Source organism: Procambarus clarkii, chromosome 5 (assembly GCF_040958095.1).
Source record: "Procambarus clarkii isolate CNS0578487 chromosome 5, FALCON_Pclarkii_2.0, whole genome shotgun sequence".
Classification (NCBI taxonomy): Eukaryota; Metazoa; Arthropoda; class Malacostraca; order Decapoda; family Cambaridae; genus Procambarus; species Procambarus clarkii.
In genome coordinates, this window is record NC_091154.1 from 55524096 (window position 1) to 55545627 (window position 21532).

Genomic DNA, 21532 nt, shown 5'->3' on the forward strand with positions numbered 1-21532 from the left:
AAAGATTCATCATGAACCGGGACAATTACAGTGTTTGTATGAAAGCATGATATCTCGGTTACCAAGAGGCAACAGTTTACATGTATATTGCGACGGGTCGGTGGCGGAGGATGGCAGGGCAGGGTGTGGTGTCCTAATAGGGGAATATACGGAGTTTGGGACTGTGGACAGGATAATTGAACTCCGGCTTAGTAATTATATATCATCCACACAAGCTGAACTGCAGGCCATTCTGGCGTGTTTGGAGAAAGTACGTCATGACGACAAAAATGTTTTTGTATTTGTCGATAGCCGAGGAGCACTGGAGTCCTTAAACAGTCGAAACCCAGTCTTCATGTCTATAGTTGAGGATCGTAAGAGAAGAATAACTGAGATACAGCTGAAAGGTCATAGTGTGAAATTCATGTGGATTCCATCTCATGTTGGAATAGTGCTCAACGAGGTGGCGGATGACTTGGCCAAACGTGCCACATCAAAACCACAAGTTGACATTGAATGTGAATTCACAATGAGACAAATAAGAAGCAAAATCAGAAATATTCAGGCACAGGCAGGAGTGGAGAGGAGAGGGATAATGTATGAGAGAAGTCTAACCATGCAACACTACATGTATGTGAGTCAAAACACCCATTTCACTTATGGTAAAAGGAGAAATGCTTGGAGTGACTCTGTGCACATGCGGCTCAGGCTTGGGTACAAATATTACTGGGAATATGGGATAGGTGTTCATGATAATGACACGAAGTGTAAACTATGTGGTATGTTAAGGTCTCTCACACCCTTGCCCATTATGTTCTTGATTGTCCGTTGATTAATGTATATAGAAACACTGAGATAAGGACTGTTCCTGAACAAATAGCCTGGATGTGTCACAAAGGAAAGGTTGATGATATTCTTGAGAGATATAAGAATTTTGCACCAAGACTGTAATATTTTGTTGAATTATCTGCATGTCTCTTGCAAATTGTCTATACAGTATAACTAGGTCATAAAAGTATTTGTGTGTACGTCTGATACTATACTACTTGTGAAGGAGGAAATGTACATGTTTATCTCTTAGAATGTTTGGTAACAGGTTTATTGTTTGTGATGTGTGTCTATGTATGTACTAACACGTTGTACTGAACGGGGTGAGAATAGCTTGAGCTACCTCATCCCTTTGTGTGTATTTTACCTCAATAAACTTATTTCAATTTCAATTCAATTCATGTCGGTGCTGGCTGTAGAAGTTGAAAAAACATTGTTTTACTTCGAAATATACTAATTTTATAAGAAAATTCGATGTAAATAGGAGGCAGTAGAGCTCCGATAAGCTAGCGAAAAATCTTCAATATGAAGAATGTTGCTGCTCTCTGATTGGCCAAACGAAACGCAGTAGTGACCTCTATCGGCACACAGGTGAACCAACAATTTTCTTCCTAAGTGGACCTTATTGAATCGCACCTAAGCATCTTCTTAGGGCGCATTTAGGAACCTTCGTAGCAAACCCACTTACGAAGAAATACACAGAGCTTCCTGAATTTAGGTCCCGGCCGTCAACTTCTCCTCCCAACTACGGCTGCCTACCTACGTCTCGGCTGCAGTCGTTCGGATTCCCAATTAGTGTCTTCTTTCACTGCTTCCCAGTGGATTGGCCCAGCCGCTACGTCGTCACTGTGAAGCTATCAGACGTCCCAGACGATACTGCCTAGACTTCACCTGCACAGCACCCGACCCTGGAGCACTTGATGCTCAATATTCCGTCAATTCCCTCTTCGGTCCACACATGGAATGAAGGAAGACCTCCCGGCGTACTGGCAGACTACGGGTGACGCGTAAGATCCACGAGAGTGGCGTATTACTGTCAGATTGACAGGATCAACCTTCACACATCCGTCCACCTTGACGTGTCGTGTCAGACTGATGGCGCCGCCGTGGCGCTATGACTGGACCCCCCCTGCCTTCGTGACGTCATACTTGCCAAGGGAGGTTTTCATTGGCTGTCTGTGCCACATCGCTGTCGGTGACCAATCTGGTGTCACTGACGTCACACAGTTTTGGCGGCAAAACAGAGGAGCCCGCGCCATATTGGCTTCTTAAAGGGCCTATACCACAGTCCAAAATACTTTTCTTTCACGAATTTCTCGCCACCTCGAGAACACTACACTCTCCCACATATATCAAACTGATGCCTGCGACGTAGAGAACGCTCGGGTAAAGTGGACATGACTCTTACAGCAGGCGTGGCAGAAAAAAATGGGAGGGGGGGGGGAACACCGTCACAGTACACAGAATCACAATCATTGCAGGGAATCGAATACACACAACCTGCTGTATCAGGGTTTTTATTAAATTGGATATGATCGAACTATTAGTGAACACCAAATTTATATTAAGTTTCTTAAAAATCAGAGACAATTTTTCAAGTCCATTCGCATAAGGTACCACCAATGAGTTACCATTCTAAGCTAAGCTATACCTGTTTCTGGTTAATTCTTTCCCTAGGGATGGGTTGGTCAGGTATCGGCCTATATATCCTCCCCTTCTCCCTTCTCCTTTAGTCAGTCTGGTGTTGACAAAGGCTTTAACAAGCCGAAACGTTCACCTCATTTCATATTTCTCTGTGGATTTTCCGCAGAAATGGACATTTCATAAGAAAAAAGTTGGAAAAATATATAAATTCAGGGAAACGTGGCTTATTAGGCAAATCTGGCCTTGCTTAGTAGGCCAAGTATGATGTACTGGCTACTAGGTGCAACAAATATATATATATATATATATATATATATATATATATATATATATATATATATATATATATATATATATATATATATATATATATATATATATATATATATATATATATATATATATATATATATATATATATTTCTTGCACCTAGTAGCCAGTACATCGTACTTGGCCAACTAAGCAAGGCCAGATTTGCCTAATAAGCCAAGTTTTCCTGAATTTATATATTTTTCCAACTTTTTTCTTATGAAATGTCCATTTCTTTCTGTATAAGTGTCGGGGTGTCTCTCTCTCTCTAGCCAGTCACCACCAAATATTAGTAGTGATAAACGTTACTTACTGTAGCCTCCACGGGTCTGCACTCGATCCTCACGGTGCCACTGTTCACCAGGAGAGTCTCTCAGTCTGTCTCCGGCTGGCCTCGTAGTCTAAAGACGAGTGAGAACACGATCACTTCACTTGATCATGTGCCCGCCCCAACAGAGGACTCTACCGCTCACTATAGGTCACCAACTGTTGTTTACCGTGTCCAGTAACACCTCAGTGGAATAGTAGTAATATAGTAGTGGCCCCAGGGAATACTAATCAATTTGGTAACAGGTAAATATATGCTTAAATCACTCACTCTTAGATAGTCTCAATAGCAGCAAGGTAATGGAGGGTTGACACAAACACGGCGGTGGTTTTGTAGTTTACTTAAAAGATCAAAGAATCATAACTCTGCATCAATAACATGGCAAAGGAAAAAATGAGAAGCCTTCTCGCCGCCTCTTCACAATTCGGGAACACTCCGGGAATGGCAACACTCCCAGTTGACGTGCGTTCCCAGGCTCCACATGCAGTGCTATCGAAAACGTAGTGCGAAAACATAGGAGTCGGCGCCATCTTGGCGTCCAAAAGGGCCTAAGCCACTGGCCAAAACACTCTTCTTTAGTTAATTTCTCTCCTATGCGAGAACAACTCACGCTGCCACATATGTCAAATTGTTCCCTGGAAGGCAGAGAACGTTCGGGTAAAGTACATATGACTCTTAAAGCTGGCGTGGGAGAAATATAAGGGTGGGAACACTGTCACATACCCCTCCCCCTTTAAATAAGAATCATATCGGTTTAGTGTACTCGGGAAAGGGCATCCGCTACCACGTTGTCCTTCCCTCTGATGTGCTTAATTTCTAACCAGTATTCTTGTAGTAGTAATGCCCACCTTGTCAGCCTCTGGTTGGAGTTTCTCATCTTGTACAAGAAAGTCAGAGGGTTCTGATCTGTAAAAACGAGTCAGGCCTCGCCCCTCCTCACACGTACACGTCGAAGTGCTTTAGGGCCATTACTAAAGCCAAAGCCTCCTTTTTGACGGTACTATAGACACGCTGGTACTTCACGAATTTCTTGAAGTAAAATGCGATAGGCCTATGTACCTCGCTCCTTTCCTGGGCCAACATGGCTCATATCCTTACATCACTGGCATCTACATACAGAATGAACCTGGCTGTAAAATCTGGGGATATCAAGACTTGAGCCTCTGTTCTTCGTCTTCTCAAAAGATTTCTGGCAGGCCTCTCCCCACTCCATCGTGTATTCTTAGAGAATAACTCTGTCTGAGGATGCGCTATCGTGGAAAAGTTCTTACAGAAACCACGATAGTATCCAATCATCCCAAGATACCTCAGCAATTCCTTCCGTGTCCTGGGTATTGGGTACTCTCTAACAGCTGATACCTTGTGGTCCACAGGGGTAACCTCTCCTTGACCGATGACGAAGCCTAGGTATTCTAGATGGGCCTTCCCAAACTCACTCTTGGCTAGGTTCACGGTCAGGTTAGCATCTTCCAGCCTCCTGAACAGCTCCCTGAGGCGCTCTAGGTGTGCCTCCCAATCGTCGGAGTATACTACTATATCGTCAATGTATACAGTGCAGCCTTCGGCTCCTCTCAGCAACTCGTTCATCATACGTTGAAAACAACTCCCACTGTTCTTCATCCCGAAGGGCAACACTTTATACTGATACAGTCCATCTGGTGTCACAAAAGCTGATATCTTTCTAGCCTCGGGAGTTAACGAGATTTGGTAATACCCCATGAGCAGGTTGACCTTGGACACATATCTGGCACTACCCACCTGATCGATGCAATCACTTGCCTTGGGCATGGGGTGGGAATCTGCCACAGTGATGGAGTTCACCTTCCTGTAGTCAGTGCAAAAGCGGTATGTACCATCGCTTTTCTTAACCAGCAAACACGGGGAACTCCACTCGCTGTTGCTAGGCTCGGCAAGGTCATTCTGAAGAAGGTACTCTACCTTCTTCCTCGTCAATTCTCGCATCTCAAGGCTGACCTTATAAGCACTCTGTTTAATGGGCCTGGCGTCCCTCACCTCTACCTCGTGCATCACACTCTTGTGGCGTTGGGGCACGTCGGTAAAAAGAGATGCATTCTCTTTCAACAGGTCCGTCAGATCCGCTCTCTGTCTTCCTCCCAGGTGTTGAAGCTTGACTCCGATATTCTCCAAACTCTCCGCATTGGAGAGATGGGTGCCGTCCGCCCTGGACCATTTTCCTTTCTCTGCTAGAATCTCTTGATTCACCTGCACGCATAAGACCACTTTCTGCTGTAGCTCTCGTGGCATTGTTCTGTACTGCACGGCGGCTCCTCCTTCTTCAGGGAAGAAAGGCTTCAGACGGTCAATATGACACACCTGTGTCTTGTGGGGTCTGTCCGGCTTGCTGACTTCATAGCTTACTGGACCCAATCGCCTTAGCACCTTATACGGTCCCTCAAATCGTGACTCGGTCACACGGCTCTTCCCTGGCAGTAACACCATAACCTGGGACCCAACCTGGAACTCTCTTGGCGTAGCTTTCTTGTCGTACAACTCTGACATCTTTTGCTGTGCCTCCTTCAAATGCTTTCCTGCTAGCTCTTTCGCCAATGCGAGATGCTCCTTAAATTTCTGCACATATTCGCTGACCGTTCCCACGGTCACTCCTGGCACCCATTGCTCTCTCAGCATGGATAGAGGACTCTGTACCTCATGTCCATATACCAGTTGGAACGGTGAGAAACCCAGTGACTCCACTACAGCGTTCCGTATAGTAAACAATGCAGGGTACACTGCCTCATCCCACTCGGCTCCTTGTTCCGCACAGAACACTCTCAGAATGGTTTTCAGTGTGGAGTGAAAACTTTCGATCGCCCCTTGCGACTGCGGTCGGTAGGGCGACGACCGAATCTGAGTTACTCCCCAATTCGACACGGTCTGTCTAAACCACTTGGACTGGAATTCGCTCCCACAGTCCGTCTGAATTTCCCTGGGCATTCCCACCCAAGAGAAAAAAACGCTGCAACTGCCCGGCTACACCTTTTGACGTCAAGCATCGCATCGGGATTCCTCCCGGGAACCTTGTCGCCACACACATGATGGTCATCAGGTAGATGTTTCCCTTTCTCGTCCGTGGCAACGGTCCTACCCCGTCGACCAACAGACGGTCAAACGCTGGCCCAAATGCAGGAACAGGGACTAACGGGGCCTTTGGTATCGCTGGTACACTCTTTCCTGCTCTCTGGCAAGGTAAGCAAGTCTTACAGTGACGCTTCACATCGGCGTCCATACCCGGCCAGTAGAAACTTGCATACAGTCTTGGTCACTCCCAGGTGACCTGCAGAATCCACAGAGTGCGACAGATCCAGCACTGCCGCTCTGCACTGCGCCGGCAACACTTCCTGGTGCCTCATACCTAGTGATTCCTCTCTGGGCTCCATTCTCACAGGCCTCCACTGTCTCATCAGCATCCCATTTTGCAGATAAAAATGTGTGGCACTCTCAGGACCAGCACGTCCTCCTTTGGCCTCCTGAATCAACTCTGGGAACTCCACCTGTTGTAACTCCCCCAGACGAGCGCGGTCCACCTCAAGAGAACTGGCGAGGGTCACCTGTAGCTCACCATCAGGTTGCCTTCGCCCTCCACCTGTTCTCCGGGTTCCACGAAGAGGTGATCGACCCCCAGGCTGTCAGACGTCTCTTCTTCAGCCCCATCAGATCCACTCGCTCCGTGCTCGTTGCACCGCCTTGGGATCACAGCACATACAGGGAACGCCACCTCGGCGATTCCCTTCCCGTTCCCACAGGCGTCTAATACTCCGTCTTTCTCTCTGTAGTGCTCCAAGCACTCCTCGCCCTTCACGAGGTTAGGGAGGACACATCCTCCACAGGCGTCATTCCCAAGGATGACTTGCGCCTCCATCTTGGGCATTGAGGCGCAGACCCCTACCACTAGTGTCTGACAGCCATAATCAGAATCCAATGTTACCTTGTGCAGGAGCATCCTCACTGGGCCTCCCACAGTGGTCACAACAGCCCCCCCACCACACTGGTATTCTTGTAACCCTCGGGGAACAGGGTTCTACTCACCAGGGTAAAATCAGCCCCGGTGTCCCTCAATATCTTCACAGGAACGGGGTCTGCCTCCCCCATCCTTACCGTCCCTTCACAAAGGAACAGGTGAATTTTCTTCTCCACACTTGGTACAGTCTCACCCCGCACGTTCTCGGCCACTTGGGCCTCCATCCTAACGAAAGCAACGTTCCCACACTGCTTAGGGCCTTTGCAATCACGCGCAAAATGTCCATATCCTCCACAGTTGTAGCAGCGGACCCTTCTTGGCGGTGACCTTCCACCACCGCTCGCTCTGGCAACGCCTCCAGAGACCGTCGCTCCGTGGGTTTTCCTCGCGCCTTCCGTCGTCTCCCTCGTAGCGTCCCTCGGCACAACAACAGATCCAGCACTCTCAGCTAGGGGCTTCTTGACTGGTTCTACAGAACTTTTCAGTCCCCTACCGTCTCCACTCGAGAGGTGGGACTTGGGAGAACTCGTTCCTGTCCTTCATCCGTCCGTCTTCCTAAAACCACTCCCATAGCCAGAGTACGCCGGCGGCCTGTGCGGTCCCTCTCTGTGTGGTTGCAAGGCTTCCTCCAACATGTCGGCTCTGTCAGCAGCAGCCCTCAGGTCTTTTATGTCCGCCTCCTTGACTCTAATCCTGATCTCAGGAGAGAGCACGGACATAAATTTTTCCATGACCATTAGCTGCTTGATGTCCTCAGCTGACTCAGCTCCTTCAGCTTTCAACAACTTCAGAAATCTTCTTTCCATGTCCCTCGCCGTCTCTGCATAAGATTTACCTGGCGAATGGGTACATTCTCGGAACCTTTTCCTGTAACACTCTGGAGTCAGCTTAAACGAGTGAAGCACTGCTCTCTTCACTGCATCATAATTGGTGCATTCCTCGAGGTCAAGCATGTTGTAAGCCTCGCGAGGTTCGCCTGTGAGCCTACCCTGGACCAGTTCTGCCCACTCTGCTCTTGGCCACTTCTTCAAGGTAGCTACCCTCCCGAAATGGTCAAAGAAGCCCTCAAATTCATTAGGCACAAAGACCGGTAAATCACGCTCTCGTACCCGGCGGTCCTCCTGCTGTGGAGGTGCTGGTGGGGCTACCCCTAGTTCAGCCCGCTTCAGGTCAACCTCTCTGTTGGCTTCAATCTCTTGCTGCTTCAGCTTGGCTTCCAGCTCGCGCTCCTCCCGCCTCAGTTGTGCTTCTCGTTCTGCACGCTTCAGCTGTGCTTCGTGATCACGCTCTTCCCTGCGCAGCTGTGCCTCCAGCTGCAGCTTCATCATCTCCAGCTTGACGCTGCGCCAGTTGCTGCTAGATCCCCTACTGCTTCCACCAATGCTTAAATTCTCCCTTGCACTGGCAGGTGTCTGTGGCCGTTCCTCCCCTGAAGCCTCATCTCGGGCCTTGAGCTGTGCCACAATCTCAAGCCTCCTTTCTCCCACCTTGGAGGATCTCAACTGGATTCCAAAGTGGTCAGCTATTAACTGCAGCTGCGCCTTTGTGCAATCCTCCAGCACCTGTTCATCCCTGGTGTCAATAAACCTTGCTACCTTCTCGTCCTCCATACTTGTGCTATGAGTGAATACCTGTTACCTGTACTTAATACCTTTAGCCACTATCAAGCACCACAATCGTAATCGTAATCCTGGCAAGGTTGCTAATGTCTGGGTGTCTCTCTCTCTAGCCAGTCACCACCAAGTATTAGTAGTGATAAACGTTACTTACTGTAGCCCCCACGGGTCTGCACTCGATCCTCACGGTGCCACTGTTCACCAGGAGAGTCTCTCAGTCTGTCTCCGGCTGGCCTCGTAGCCTAAAGACGAGTGAGAACACGATCACTTCACTTGATCATGTGCCCGCCCCGACAGAGGACTCTACCGCTCACTATAGGCCACCAACTGGTGTTTACCGTGTCCAGTAACACCTCAGTGGAATAGTAGTAATATAGTAGTGGCCCCAGGGACTACTAATCAATTTGGTAACAGGTAAGTATATATTTAAATCACTCACTCTTAGATAGTCTCAATAGCAGCAAGGTAATGGAGGGTTGACACAAACACAGCGGTGGTTTTGTAGTTTACTTAAAAGATCAAAGAATCATAACTCTGCATCAACAACATGGCAAAGGAAAAAATGAGAAGCCTTCTCTCCGCCTCTTCACAATTCTGGAACACTCCGGGAATGGCAACACTCCCAGTTGACGTGCGTTCCCAGGCTCCACATGCAGTGCTATCGAACGTTTGGCAACTCGCGAGATGCCACGCCCACTCACACTCCTCACTGTTCCTCACACTGCTCACTTCCTCACTATACTCACACTATTGGCGTGAGGCGCCTATTATTCCCATGTATTCACAGTATATCACAACACTGGTATAATCACAGTTAACTACTAGACATATGAATATAATATTTAATAACTCCAGTATATATAGTTCACTTTATCAATATTTATAATAACGAGGTAACTCTAGGCGCACAGCCTTACACTATTAAATTGTATATTTATATATATAACCTCTGGCACGAACATATAATATAAATGACATGTAAATATAAATGTCCTCGTCACAGTAATCTCTTCATCAAACCACAGGTGCAATAACACACCATATATATATCTAGTGAGAACTCTATAGCATCTCCCTTCACAACTGTGTCTTACTAGAAACATAGACATTGGTGAGCCCTGCTCACGACATAGAAGATACTCTGGCTAATCGCTAACTAAAGGGGAATGGGAGGGAAAACTGAATTACCTACTTCCACCATAAATGATGTGGACTCGTCCTCTGTTGAGGGTTGAATTGAAGCTCCTGGTCCCGGCTCACGACTTGCTGTAGGGAACACCCCCACACACACTGATGCTCTTCCCAGGACCTATACCAACACCCAAAAAGCGCGTCTTCTCCATACTGCTTCTCTCTGCAGGCTCCGTGCTCCTCCACAACCTCTTGAAGGGTTGGAGTCGGTCTCCTGGCCGTCGCCTCCTCTTCACAACTACATCTGCAGTCCTTACTCCCAGCTGCAGTTGTTCGTATCCCCAGCTAGTTTGTTCTTCTTCCTCACGGTGAACTGACCCAGCCGCTACGTCATCACCTGACTGGTGAAACTGTACTGTCGTCCCTGACGTCACTGCCCAGGCTTCACTCTTGCTAAGCACCTGTCACTAGAGCACTTGTTGCTCGTTTCCTGTCAATTCCTTCTTCTATCCGCCTCACGGAGTTCAGGAAGACCTCACAAGATGCTCGCAGATCACTGGTGATGCATATATTCACTGGAGAGGGGCGAATACTGTCAGACTGGCAGGACCACCCTATCGCACCTCCGCCCTTGACGTCGTGTCGTATCTACCTCCACGCGCCACGAGGGTGCAAGGCCCGAACCTACCTCCACTCGTGACGTCACACTTGCCAGGGGCGCTTCTCATTGGCTCCCTGTACCACGTCACCGTTCTTGGCCAATCTGGTGCCACTGACGTCATAACATTTTGGCACAAAAACGTAGGAGTCGGCGCCATCTTGGCGTCCAAAAGGGCCTAAGCCACTGGCCAAAACACTCTTCTTTAGTTAATTTCTCTCCTATGCGAGAACACCTCATGCTCCCACGTATGTCAAATTGTTCTCTGGAAGGCAGAGAACGTTCGGGTAAAGTAGATATGACTCTTACAGCTGGCGTAGGAGAAATATAAAGGTGGGAACACTGTCACATACGTTAGTTTGTTTAAACTTGAGTTAAAACTAACGTAGATATATGACCGAACCTAACCAACCCTACCTAACCTAATCTAACCTATCTTAACTCAACCTAATAACAAATTTGGAAAAATATATGAATTCAGGAAAACTTGGGCTATTAGGCAAATCGGGCATTGCATAGTAGTCCAAGTACGACGTTCTGGCAACTAGGTACAACATATATATATATATATATATATATATATATATATATATATATATATATATATATATATATATATATATATATATATATATATATATATATATATATATATATATATATATATATATATATAACTGAATAGAACTTACGCATCTCCGATTTTATATCTACATTTGAGAGAGGTGGATAGGGTGAGGTGGCATTAATAGGGTATTAATTTCATCAACACAAGACAGAACAAGAGGTGGCATTAATAGGGTATTAATTTCATCAACACAAGACAGAACACGTGATGTCGTGATGGTCAAGTGGATTAAGGCGTCTTGTACATACCAGTTGCGTTGCTTCTGGGAGTATGGGTTCGAGTCACTTCTGGGGTGTGAGTTTTCAGTTGCATATTGTCCTGGGGACCATTCAGGCTTGTTCGCATTTGTGTTCCTCACGTGTGCCCCAAAGAATGAGGTGATTTGGTAAAATGCTATGCCCAAGATTACTATCCGAGTGCCGGAGGTGGGGTGGTTCAAATAGCCTCGGCTATCACCTCATTATGTCCGGTCGTGATGGTCAAGTGGATTAAGGCGTCTTGTACATACCAGTTGCGTTGCTTCTGGGAGTATGGGTTCGAGTCACTTCTGGGGTGTGAGTTTTCAGTTGCATATTGTCCTGGGGACCATTCAGGCTTGTTCGCATTTGTGTTCCTCACGTGTGCCCCAAAGAATGAGGTGATCTGGTAAAATGCTATGCCCAAGATTACTATCCGAGTGCCGGCGGTGGGGTGATTCAAATAGCCTCGGCTATCACCTCATTTTGTCCGGTCGTGATGGTCAAGTGGATTAAGGCGTCTTGTACATACCAGTTGCGTTGCTTCTGGGAGTATGGGTTCGAGTCACTTCTGGGGTGTGAGTTTTCAGTTGCATATTGTCCTGGGGACCATTCAGGCTTGTTCGCATTTGTGTTCCTCACGTGTGCCCCAAAGAATGAGGTGATTTGGTAAAATGCTATGCCCAAGATTACTATCCGAGTGCCGGCGGTGGGGTGGTTCAAATAGCCTCGGCTATCACCTCATTATGTCCGGTTGTGATGGTCAAGTGGATTAAGGCGTCTTGTACATACCAGTTGCGTTGCTTCTGGGAGTATGGGTTCGAGTCACTTCTGGGGTGTGAGTTTTCAGTTGCATATTGTCCTGGGGACCATTCAGGCTTGTTCGCATTTGTGTTCCTCACGTGTGCCCCAAAGAATGAGGTGATTTGGTAAAATGCTATGCCCAAGATTACTATCTGAGTGCCGGCGGTGGGGTGGTTCAAATAGCCTCGGCTATCACCTCATTATGTCCGGTCGTGATGGTCAAGTGGATTAAGGCGTCTTGTACATACCAGTTGCGTTGCTTCTGGGAGTATGGGTTCGAGTCACTTCTGGGGTGTGAGTTTTCAGTTGCATATTGTCCTGGGGACCATTCAGGCTTGTTCGCATATATATATATATATATATATATATATATATATATATATATATATATATATATATATATATATATATATATATTTTCAAAGACTTCACAAATACACAACTGATTAGAACTTACGTCTCTCTGATATTATATCTACATTTGAGTGAGGTGGGAAGGGTGATGTGGCATTAACACAAGACAGAACAGGAGGGGATATTAATAGGGTATTAAAAGTATCAACACAAGACAGAACAGAAACAATGGGTATTGAATAGAAGTGTTTGTAGAAAGCCTATTGGTCCATATTTCTTGATGCTTCTATATTGGAGCGGAGTCTTGAGGTGGGTAGAATATAGTTGTGCAATAATTGGCTGTTGATTGCTGGTGTTGACTTCTTGATGTGTAGTGCCTCGCAAACGTCAAGCCGCCTGCTATCGCTGTATCTATCGATGATTTCTGTGTTGTTTACTAGGATTTCTAGAAATCCTAGTAAACAACACAGAAATCATCGATAGATACAGCGATAGCAGGCGGCTTGACGTTTGCGAGGCACTACACATCAAGAAGTCAACACCAGCAATCAACAGCCAATTATTGCACAACTATATTCTACCCACCTCAAGACTCCGCTCCAATATAGAAGCATCAAGAAATATGGACCAATAGGCTTTCTACAAACACTTCTATTCAATACCCATTGTTTCTGTTCTGTCTTGTGTTGATACTTTTAATACCCTATTAATATCCCCTCCTGTTCTGTCTTGTGTTAATGCCACATCACCCTTCCCACCTCACTCAAATGTAGATATAATATATATATATATATATATATATATATATATATATATATATATATATATATATATTTATATATATATATTTCCTTAAGTACTTTCGTATATTAAATACATCTTCAGAAGGAATGATTTTACAGATCGAGTGATGGGTATAAATAGGCAGGAGAGAGTGGTGAAGTAAGGTGAGGTACAATACTTGGACAACGCAGACGGCCCAACCGATGTAGCCCAATGGCCCATCTGATACAGCAGACATACAAGCACAATACATAGGTAATTATAACATAAAGAGGTAAATATATACAATGAATTAGTGAGACAAATGTTTTCCAATGATCCTACTTAAATCGCCCATTAGCTGATCTATTAGAAATGGATCTAAGTTATATAGACCACTGCTAATATTCAAATTACTTTCTTTGGTGATCTGTATCAAAGCAGATTCAATTATGTTTCTGTTATAGGTGCTTTTACAATTTGTTATTGAAGAAGCACTCTCCCAATCAATTTGGTGAGCTTTTTCTGACAAATGAACAAACAAAGCATTAGACAATTGGCCATGTCTTACAGAGTATTTATGTTGCGATATTCTACATTTTAAATCTTTAGATGTTTGCCCGACATAGAACTTATTACATTCCTTACAAGGTATTTTATAAATGACGCAATTATCACTACGAGGGCTGTTCCTAACTAATAGCTTACCAACAGTGTTTTCGTAGCTAAACATTACATCTATATTAAAAAGTTTCAAGGCCTTAACAATATTCTCAAACCCAGAGAAATATGGTAAACATAACACATTCTTTGGGCGAATCCTTTCACTGCATACATTATTATAATATGTACGACGTGCTTTGTTACGACAAACTTCCAAAAAATTCAGTGGGTAACAAAGCTTAAGACCAATCGAATCAATATTCTTAAATTCTTCGTCTAAGAATTCTGGACTCACAACTCGAAGAGCTCTTAGATACATTGAAGAAAAAATTGAGTTTTTTACATTGTATTTATGCCCTGAAAAATAATGAACATAAGATAAATTATTCGTAGGTTTTCTGTAAACACTAAACTTTAATGAAGAGTTTTCCCTATGAATAAGCAAATCTAAGAATGGCAAACATTTAGCAATTTCAGTCTCCATAGTAAATTTTATGGAGGTGACTTGGTCATTAAGTTTGGCTACAAATTCGTCTGTGTTTACAAAGCTTTGTTACCCACTGAATTTTTTGGAAGTTTGTCGTAACAAAGCACGTCGTACATATTATAATAATGTATGCAGTGAAAGGATTCGCCCAAAGAATGTGTTATGTTTACCATATTTCTCTGGGTTTGAGAATATTGTTAAGGCCTTGAAACTTTTTAATATAGATGTAATGTTTAGCTACGAAAACACTGTTGGTAAGCTATTAGTTAGGAACAGCCCTCGTAGTGATAATTGCGTCATTTATAAAATACCTTGTAAGGAATGTAATAAGTTCTATGTCGGGCAAACATCTAAAGATTTAAAATGTAGAATATCGCAACATAAATACTCTGTAAGACATGGCCAATTATCTAATGCTTTGTTTGTTCATTTGTCAGAAAAAGCTCACCAAATTGATTGGGAGAGTGCTTCTTCAATAACAAATTGTAAAAGCACCTATAACAGAAACATAATTGAATCTGCTTTGATACAGATCACCAAAGAAAGTAATTTGAATATTAGCAGTGGTCTATATAACTTAGATCCATTTCTAATAGATCAGCTAAAGGGCGATTTAAGTAGGATCATTGGAAAACATTTGTCTCACTAATTCATTGTATATATTTACCTCTTTATGTTATAATTACCTATGTATTGTGCTTGTATGTCTGCTGTATCAGATGGGCCATTGGGCTACATCGGATGGGCCAATTGGGTGCATCTGATGGGCCATTGGGCCGTCTGCGTTGTCCAAGTATTGTACCTCACCTTACTTCACCATTCTCTCCTGCCTATTTATACCCATCACTCGATCTGTAAAATCATTCCTTCTGAAGATGTATTTAATATACGAAAGTATTTAAGGAAATTCCTGTTTCATTTTCCTCCGGGGTCTGACATTGTCACATTCTTAATCACGTGTTTATTTTCGTGATATAAACACACACACATATATATATATATATATATATATATATATATATATATATATATATATATATATATATATATATATATATATATATATATATATATATATATATATATATATCCCCCTCCCATCCCCCAAATCCCACAAGCAATCCAGCTGGGATGGTCCCATTGTAGACCAAGTTGCTGCAGAGTGCCTGGGTGCTGCAACAACACAACACGACATTGCTCGCCTCACAGCAGTAGCAGCACCACATGCAGGGGATTTCCTGTTAGCAACCCCAATGTCGGCAACTGGTACGCGTCTCACACCACACGCCCTCCGAATTGCTGTGGCCCTCCGCCTTGCTGCCCCAATCCACACCAGATATAGGTGTATTTGCGGCGAGGTGGTGGCTGACGGGTACGGTCACCATGGCCTACTCTGCCAAAGCACAGGGGGATGGCACTCGAGGCACAGTGAAGTTAACGACATCATCAAGAGGAGCCTCACCACAGCTGGATGCCCAGCTGAAAGAGAGCCCCGTTACCTAACGCCCCGTAACTCTGACGCTCTTATTGGTCGCCCGGATGGTATCACAGTGAACCCCTGGAAGAATGGCAAGCAGTTGGTATGGGACTACACGTGCGTATCAACCCTGGCTAACACCTACATTAACCTCAGTGTTGCACAACCAGGTGGCGCTGCCACCCACAGGGAAGCAGCCAAATCCCGTAAGTATAGAGAACTGGATCACCACTACAATTTTGTCCCCATTGCTTCTGAGACGCTCGGCGCCTGAGGTAAAAGTGCTACCAGTTTTTTGAAGGAACTGGGTTCTAGGCTCATTGAAACAACAAGGGACCCGAGAGCTGCAAGCTTTCTTTTCCAGCGCCTCAGTGTGGCGATACAGAGGGGAAATGCGCACTGCATCCAGGGTTCCTGCCCGCCATCTGAGGAGCTGGAGGAACTCGACAACCTATGACAACCATCTTTGTAACCCATATGTAACTCCTTTTTTGTAACAAAGTTCAAATAAAGTAAATATACATGTGTACATACAAAAGAATGGGGGTGGTAGGAGAAGATAATATTAGTGTTCAGTGAGAAACCACAAGGTCTCCTCTGAATACTTTTTATTTTCTTCTCCGAGGCTATGGGTCCCCACATTGGCACCAGAGGTGGTACCCTCACAAACTTTATATATATATATATATATATATATATATATATATATATATATATATATATATATATATATATATATATATATATATATATATATATATATATATATATAACATAGTGAGGGTACCACCTCTGGTGCCAATGTGGGGACCCATAGCCTCGGAGAAGAAAATAAAAAGTATTTAGAGGAGACCTTGTGGTTTCTCACTGAACACTAATATTATCTTCTCCTACCACCCCCATGATAACCTGTCAGCCACCACCTCGCCGCAAATACACCTTTATCTGGTGTGGATTGGGGCAGCAAGGCGGAGAGCCACAGCAATTCGGAGGGCGTGTGGTGTGAGACGCGTGCCAGTTGCCGACATTGGGGTTGCTAACAGGAAATCCCCTGCATGTGGTGCTGCTACTGCTGTGAGGCGAGCAATGTCGTGTTGTGTTGTTGCAGCACCCAGGCACTCTGCAGCAACTTGGTCTACAATGGGGCCATCCCAGCTGGATTGCTTGTGGGCTTTTGGGGATGGTGGTTGAGGTGATTGGCCTGCACGAGAGGCCCACTCTGTGGCACAGCGTGTAAAATTGGGATCATGTACACCTGCCAGCTGATGTAAGTGGGCAGGTAGAATTTCCTTCACAAGGTCGTCGGATGCTGATAAGGAGGACAGGAAGGCTGGAACAGCGATTTGTGTTGCTGTTCGAACTCCGAGGCCCCCAAGTCTTACGGGAAGAGAGGCTTGTTTCCACTGTAGGTCATCGAGAGAGAGGTTAAGGGCTTTTTCTAGCATTGATTTCAGTAACAGGTCACACTCACTTAGTTTTTGGCTACTGTAAGATGGTGAACACCTCAGAAAGTGTGATAACCTGGGGAGGGACAGACATCTGGTGATGAGGTAGAGTGCATCATGAGCATCAATATCCTCAATCCTCCCATCCATCCTCTTAAGGTCGGCGATTTTCTTATCAAGGACCTCATCGATGGCTTTCAACCCCAGGGGAGCTCCTAGGAGTGTGCTGTCTTTAGTTTTATGCATATTTGGCAGAAGGCCCTCTATTCTCTCTACGATGCCCTGGTTGGAACATATTATTTCACATTTAGAAGGGTTCAGGGTGAGGCCTAAAACTGCACCTTGCTCCTGGATTTTTCTGATGTCCTCCAGGAGGGAGTCTTGGGAACCAGCTAGGGTACCATCATCCAAGAACCAGATGTTAAGCTCGCTGGACAGGACCTCTGTGACTTGTTTGATGACTAAGCAGAAAAGGAGAGGAGCAAGGGGGTCACCCTGTTGGACGCCTTCTCGCGAGTCAATTTCATGTTTGCCAAAAAGTAGCTTAAGATCCATACTGTAGCATGAATGTACAAAAGGGTAGAGGGAAGGGAAATTACTATGAACCGCACGGAGTACAGCATCCCTCCGCACCAAATTGAAGGCATTGTTGAAATCTAGCTTGATAAGGGCCTTTTCGTCTGTGATGTTGGCGATGAAGGCTCGAGCTGCATGGGCTGCCGCCTCACACCCTTGTGGAATGCCAAACCCGAGCTGTTTTGGCTTCAGCATGTTGGCCGCTGCATCACTAACTGTTCTTGCAGCTGCCTTCGCGACGAGACGCCGGAGAGAATTGCCCACAGCTATTGGCCTGATCCCTCCATCCTTTTTCTTTAGAGCACAGAGAGATGCTCCAAAAAAGATAGGTCTTATGGACGCTGGTATGTTGCCAGCTAGACATGTGTTGGTGAATCTGGTTAGTTCCACCAAGAGGTTCTTTGCAATGTCACCCAGTGCAAGGTTGAGCATTTGCTTGAGGTGGTTGGGTTTTAGTCCTGTGAACCCACCTGCTGATCCTGTAGGGAAGGACATGGCTGCTTTATGGACCACAGATTCAGCCACCCAGAGAGGTTCTGCTCCGGTAGCCCCCACTTGTACAATGTCGTCCTCACGCGGAGCCCTGGGTGGGTGTTTCTCCCTTAGGGCTTGAGCTGTTGCGGCATCTCTGTCGGCAATTGAGTCCTCACTGGTGATGACTCGTATTGCGCCAATAGTGTTTCCTTCTTCTATTTTCTTGGTGACTGATGTTCTGATTTTTGATGTCTCGGATATGCCACTGTTGCTCTTTCTGCCTTGGGTGTTTCTCGCGCGAGTGGGAAGGCGCACCTGGTTGTCCTCCCTGGGAAAATCATTTATAGCTTTGATGACTGAGGCAGCTAAGGTTTTGTCTCTCCTTGCAGGGGTGGCTAGACATATGTTGCCAAACATTAGGAGGTTGTGCCATGCTTGGGTCGTTCCAGGAGAGTCGTTGACCTTTCTCAGGAGGGCAGATAATTTGGCTGCTGCATGGGGGTGGGCTGCTTTAGGGATGTGTTGCAAGGTTCTGGCCGATGTTGCTTTGATAGCTTCTAATAAATTTTCTGTGGGAATGAAGGTCTGGGAGGTGTTTTGCCTTACGGGCGGTGTGGGCTGTTGATTGGTGTTCTCCCTGGGAGGGCGCTCAGAACCCAAACACCTGGCTCCGTTGTTGGAATGAAAGCGCACATTATCGTCCCACAACCGGATATAGCATACCCTGTCACACATATGACATCTACCGTGTCTATCCTTGCTTGATGGCTCATCTTGGCTTGGAGAAGCCTGGCTATCTGTTGAGAGCTGCGACATGGGCGGGCGCTGGGCGGGCGCTGGACGGGAAGGTGGACGGCGGGTGGAGACTGGAGGGTGGGCGGCGGTTGGAGGCTGGGGGGATGATCAGCTGGCCGTGGCACTTACTACTCAGATGAGTGGTAATACATATACCACCTCTATACAAAGTGTGGGTATACACCCACTACACAATATGTGGGTATACATTGGGTGGGTGGGTGGCGTAGACACACATGGGAGCCTCCCGGCTTCTATGGGCGGGTGGCAAGGTGGCCTCGTGGGTGGGGAGGCGACGTGGTGGGGTGGGTAGGAGGGGGAGAGTAGGTACTTCCCGGCCTGGGGGCTGGGTGGGGGTGGGGGTCAGGGCGACACTAACACTGGTATAATTCACCCGTATATCACTGCACAATAATGAATGAATCACACACTTGTAATCTGACTCACTGCACGTGTGATGTACTAACAATATGATAGATATGTTGCGCCAATTATCGCTGACAACGTAACTTGTTCAACAAAACTTTCAAAAAAGAAAAACACAAAACACTATTTGGCACACGCGTAACCCCCACCTCTCTCTCCTGACCACACAACACCCCTCACTCACCCCCCACCTCCCCTCACTATGGGAGGGCTGCAGGGTCCATCCTGGCCCCTCACTCCAGCCTCCATGACTCCACACTGCCAACCCACCTGTTTTGATAAGTTTTCACATAGATGGTACACAGTAGGCACTTCCGGCCACTCCCACGTCTGCTTGGTGTATTCACGGTGAATATGGTTGAGTCTTGGTACGGTGAGGCCAAGATGTCTCAGGGTAATGGCTGAGAAGGTAGCAGCTCCTCCGCCACACGTCCGTCCTCTAGGCCTCTCCCTCTCCCTCTATCCCTCCCTCTAAGAAAAAAATTTGAGAAAATATATTAATTAAGTAAAACTTGGCTTGCATAGTCAGGCCGTCGGGCCTTGCATAGTAGGCTGAGAAGTGCGTTCTGGCTACTAGGTACGACAAGTATATATATATATATATATATATATATATATATATATATATATATATATATATATATAACTTTTTAGACACTCAACCCACCAGGAGACTCGAACACTGGCCAACAAGGTGGCAGTTGCATGCTGTATCCACTACGCTATACTTCAAAGCCATAAAGAGAGGTAGGAATTCTGGGGTATTTAACCAACCAGAAATTCCAATCCTCTCCCAGGCGATGAGATAGTGTGGGACCTCGGATGCTCTTTCATCGGTTCCTGTTATATGGGAAAACTCAGTGTCAAATGCTTAATGCACAGACTACCCTATTCCAGTAGCTGAAGTTTATAACTTTTTAGACACTCAACCCACCAGGAGACTCGAACACTGGCCAACAAGGTGGCAGTTGCATGCTGTATCCACTACGCTATACTTCAAAGCCATAAAGAGAGGTAGGAATTCTGGGGTATTTAACCAACCAGAAATTCCAATCCTCTCCCAGGCGATGAGATAGTGTGGGACCTCGGATGCTCTTTCATCGGTTCCTGTTATATGGGAAAACTCAGTGTCAAATGCTTAATGCACAGACTACCCTATTCCAGTAGCTGAAGTTTATAACTTTTTAGACACTCAACCCACCAGGAGACTCGAACACTGGCCAACAAGGTGGCAGTTGCATGCTGTATCCACTACGCTATACTTCAAAGCCATAAAGAGAGGTAGGAATTCTGGGGTATTTAACCAACCAGAAATTCCAATCCTCTCCCAGGCGATGAGATAGTGTGGGACCTCGGATGCTCTTTCATCGGTTCCTGTTATATGGGAAAACTCAGTGTCAAATGCTTAATGCACAGACTACCCTATTCCAGTAGCTGAAGTTTATAACTTTTTAGACACTCAACCCACCAGGAGACTCGAACACTGGCCAACAAGGTGGCAGTTGCATGCTGTATCCACTACGCTATACTTCAAAGCCATAAAGAGAGGTAGGAATTCTGGGGTATTTAACCAACCAGAAATTCCAATCCTCTCCCAGGCGATGAGATAGTGTGGGACCTCGGATGCTCTTTCATCGGTTCCTGTTATATGGGAAAACTCAGTGTCAAATGCTTAATGCACAGACTACCCTATTCCAGTAGCTGAAGTTTATAACTTTTTAGACACTCAACCCACCAGGAGACTCGAACACTGGCCAACAAGGTGGCAGTTGCATGCTGTATCCACTACGCTATACTTCAAAGCCATAAAGAGAGGTAGGAATTCTGGGGTATTTAACCAACCAGAAATTCCAATCCTCTCCCAGGCGATGAGATAGTGTGGGACCTCGGATGCTCTTTCATCGGTTCCTGTTATATGGGAAAACTCAGTGT

General features: G+C 45.7%; 2 protein-coding genes across 2 annotated transcripts in view; both read right to left on the bottom strand.

The window, feature by feature from the left end:
- Positions 1-6044, bottom strand: part of LOC138352257 (uncharacterized) — a 99439-nt gene extending 93395 nt beyond the window's left edge. Inside the window, exon 1 of the mRNA XM_069304622.1 lies at positions 4396-6044. Coding sequence (XP_069160723.1) covers positions 4396-6044 — 1649 coding nt within the window. The remainder of the gene's footprint in view (positions 1-4395) is intronic.
- The window catches only part of LOC138351009 (zinc finger protein ZFP2-like), a 176587-nt gene that overhangs the window by 100124 nt on the left and 54931 nt on the right, over positions 1-21532 (bottom strand). The gene's annotated exons all lie outside the window — the stretch shown is intronic.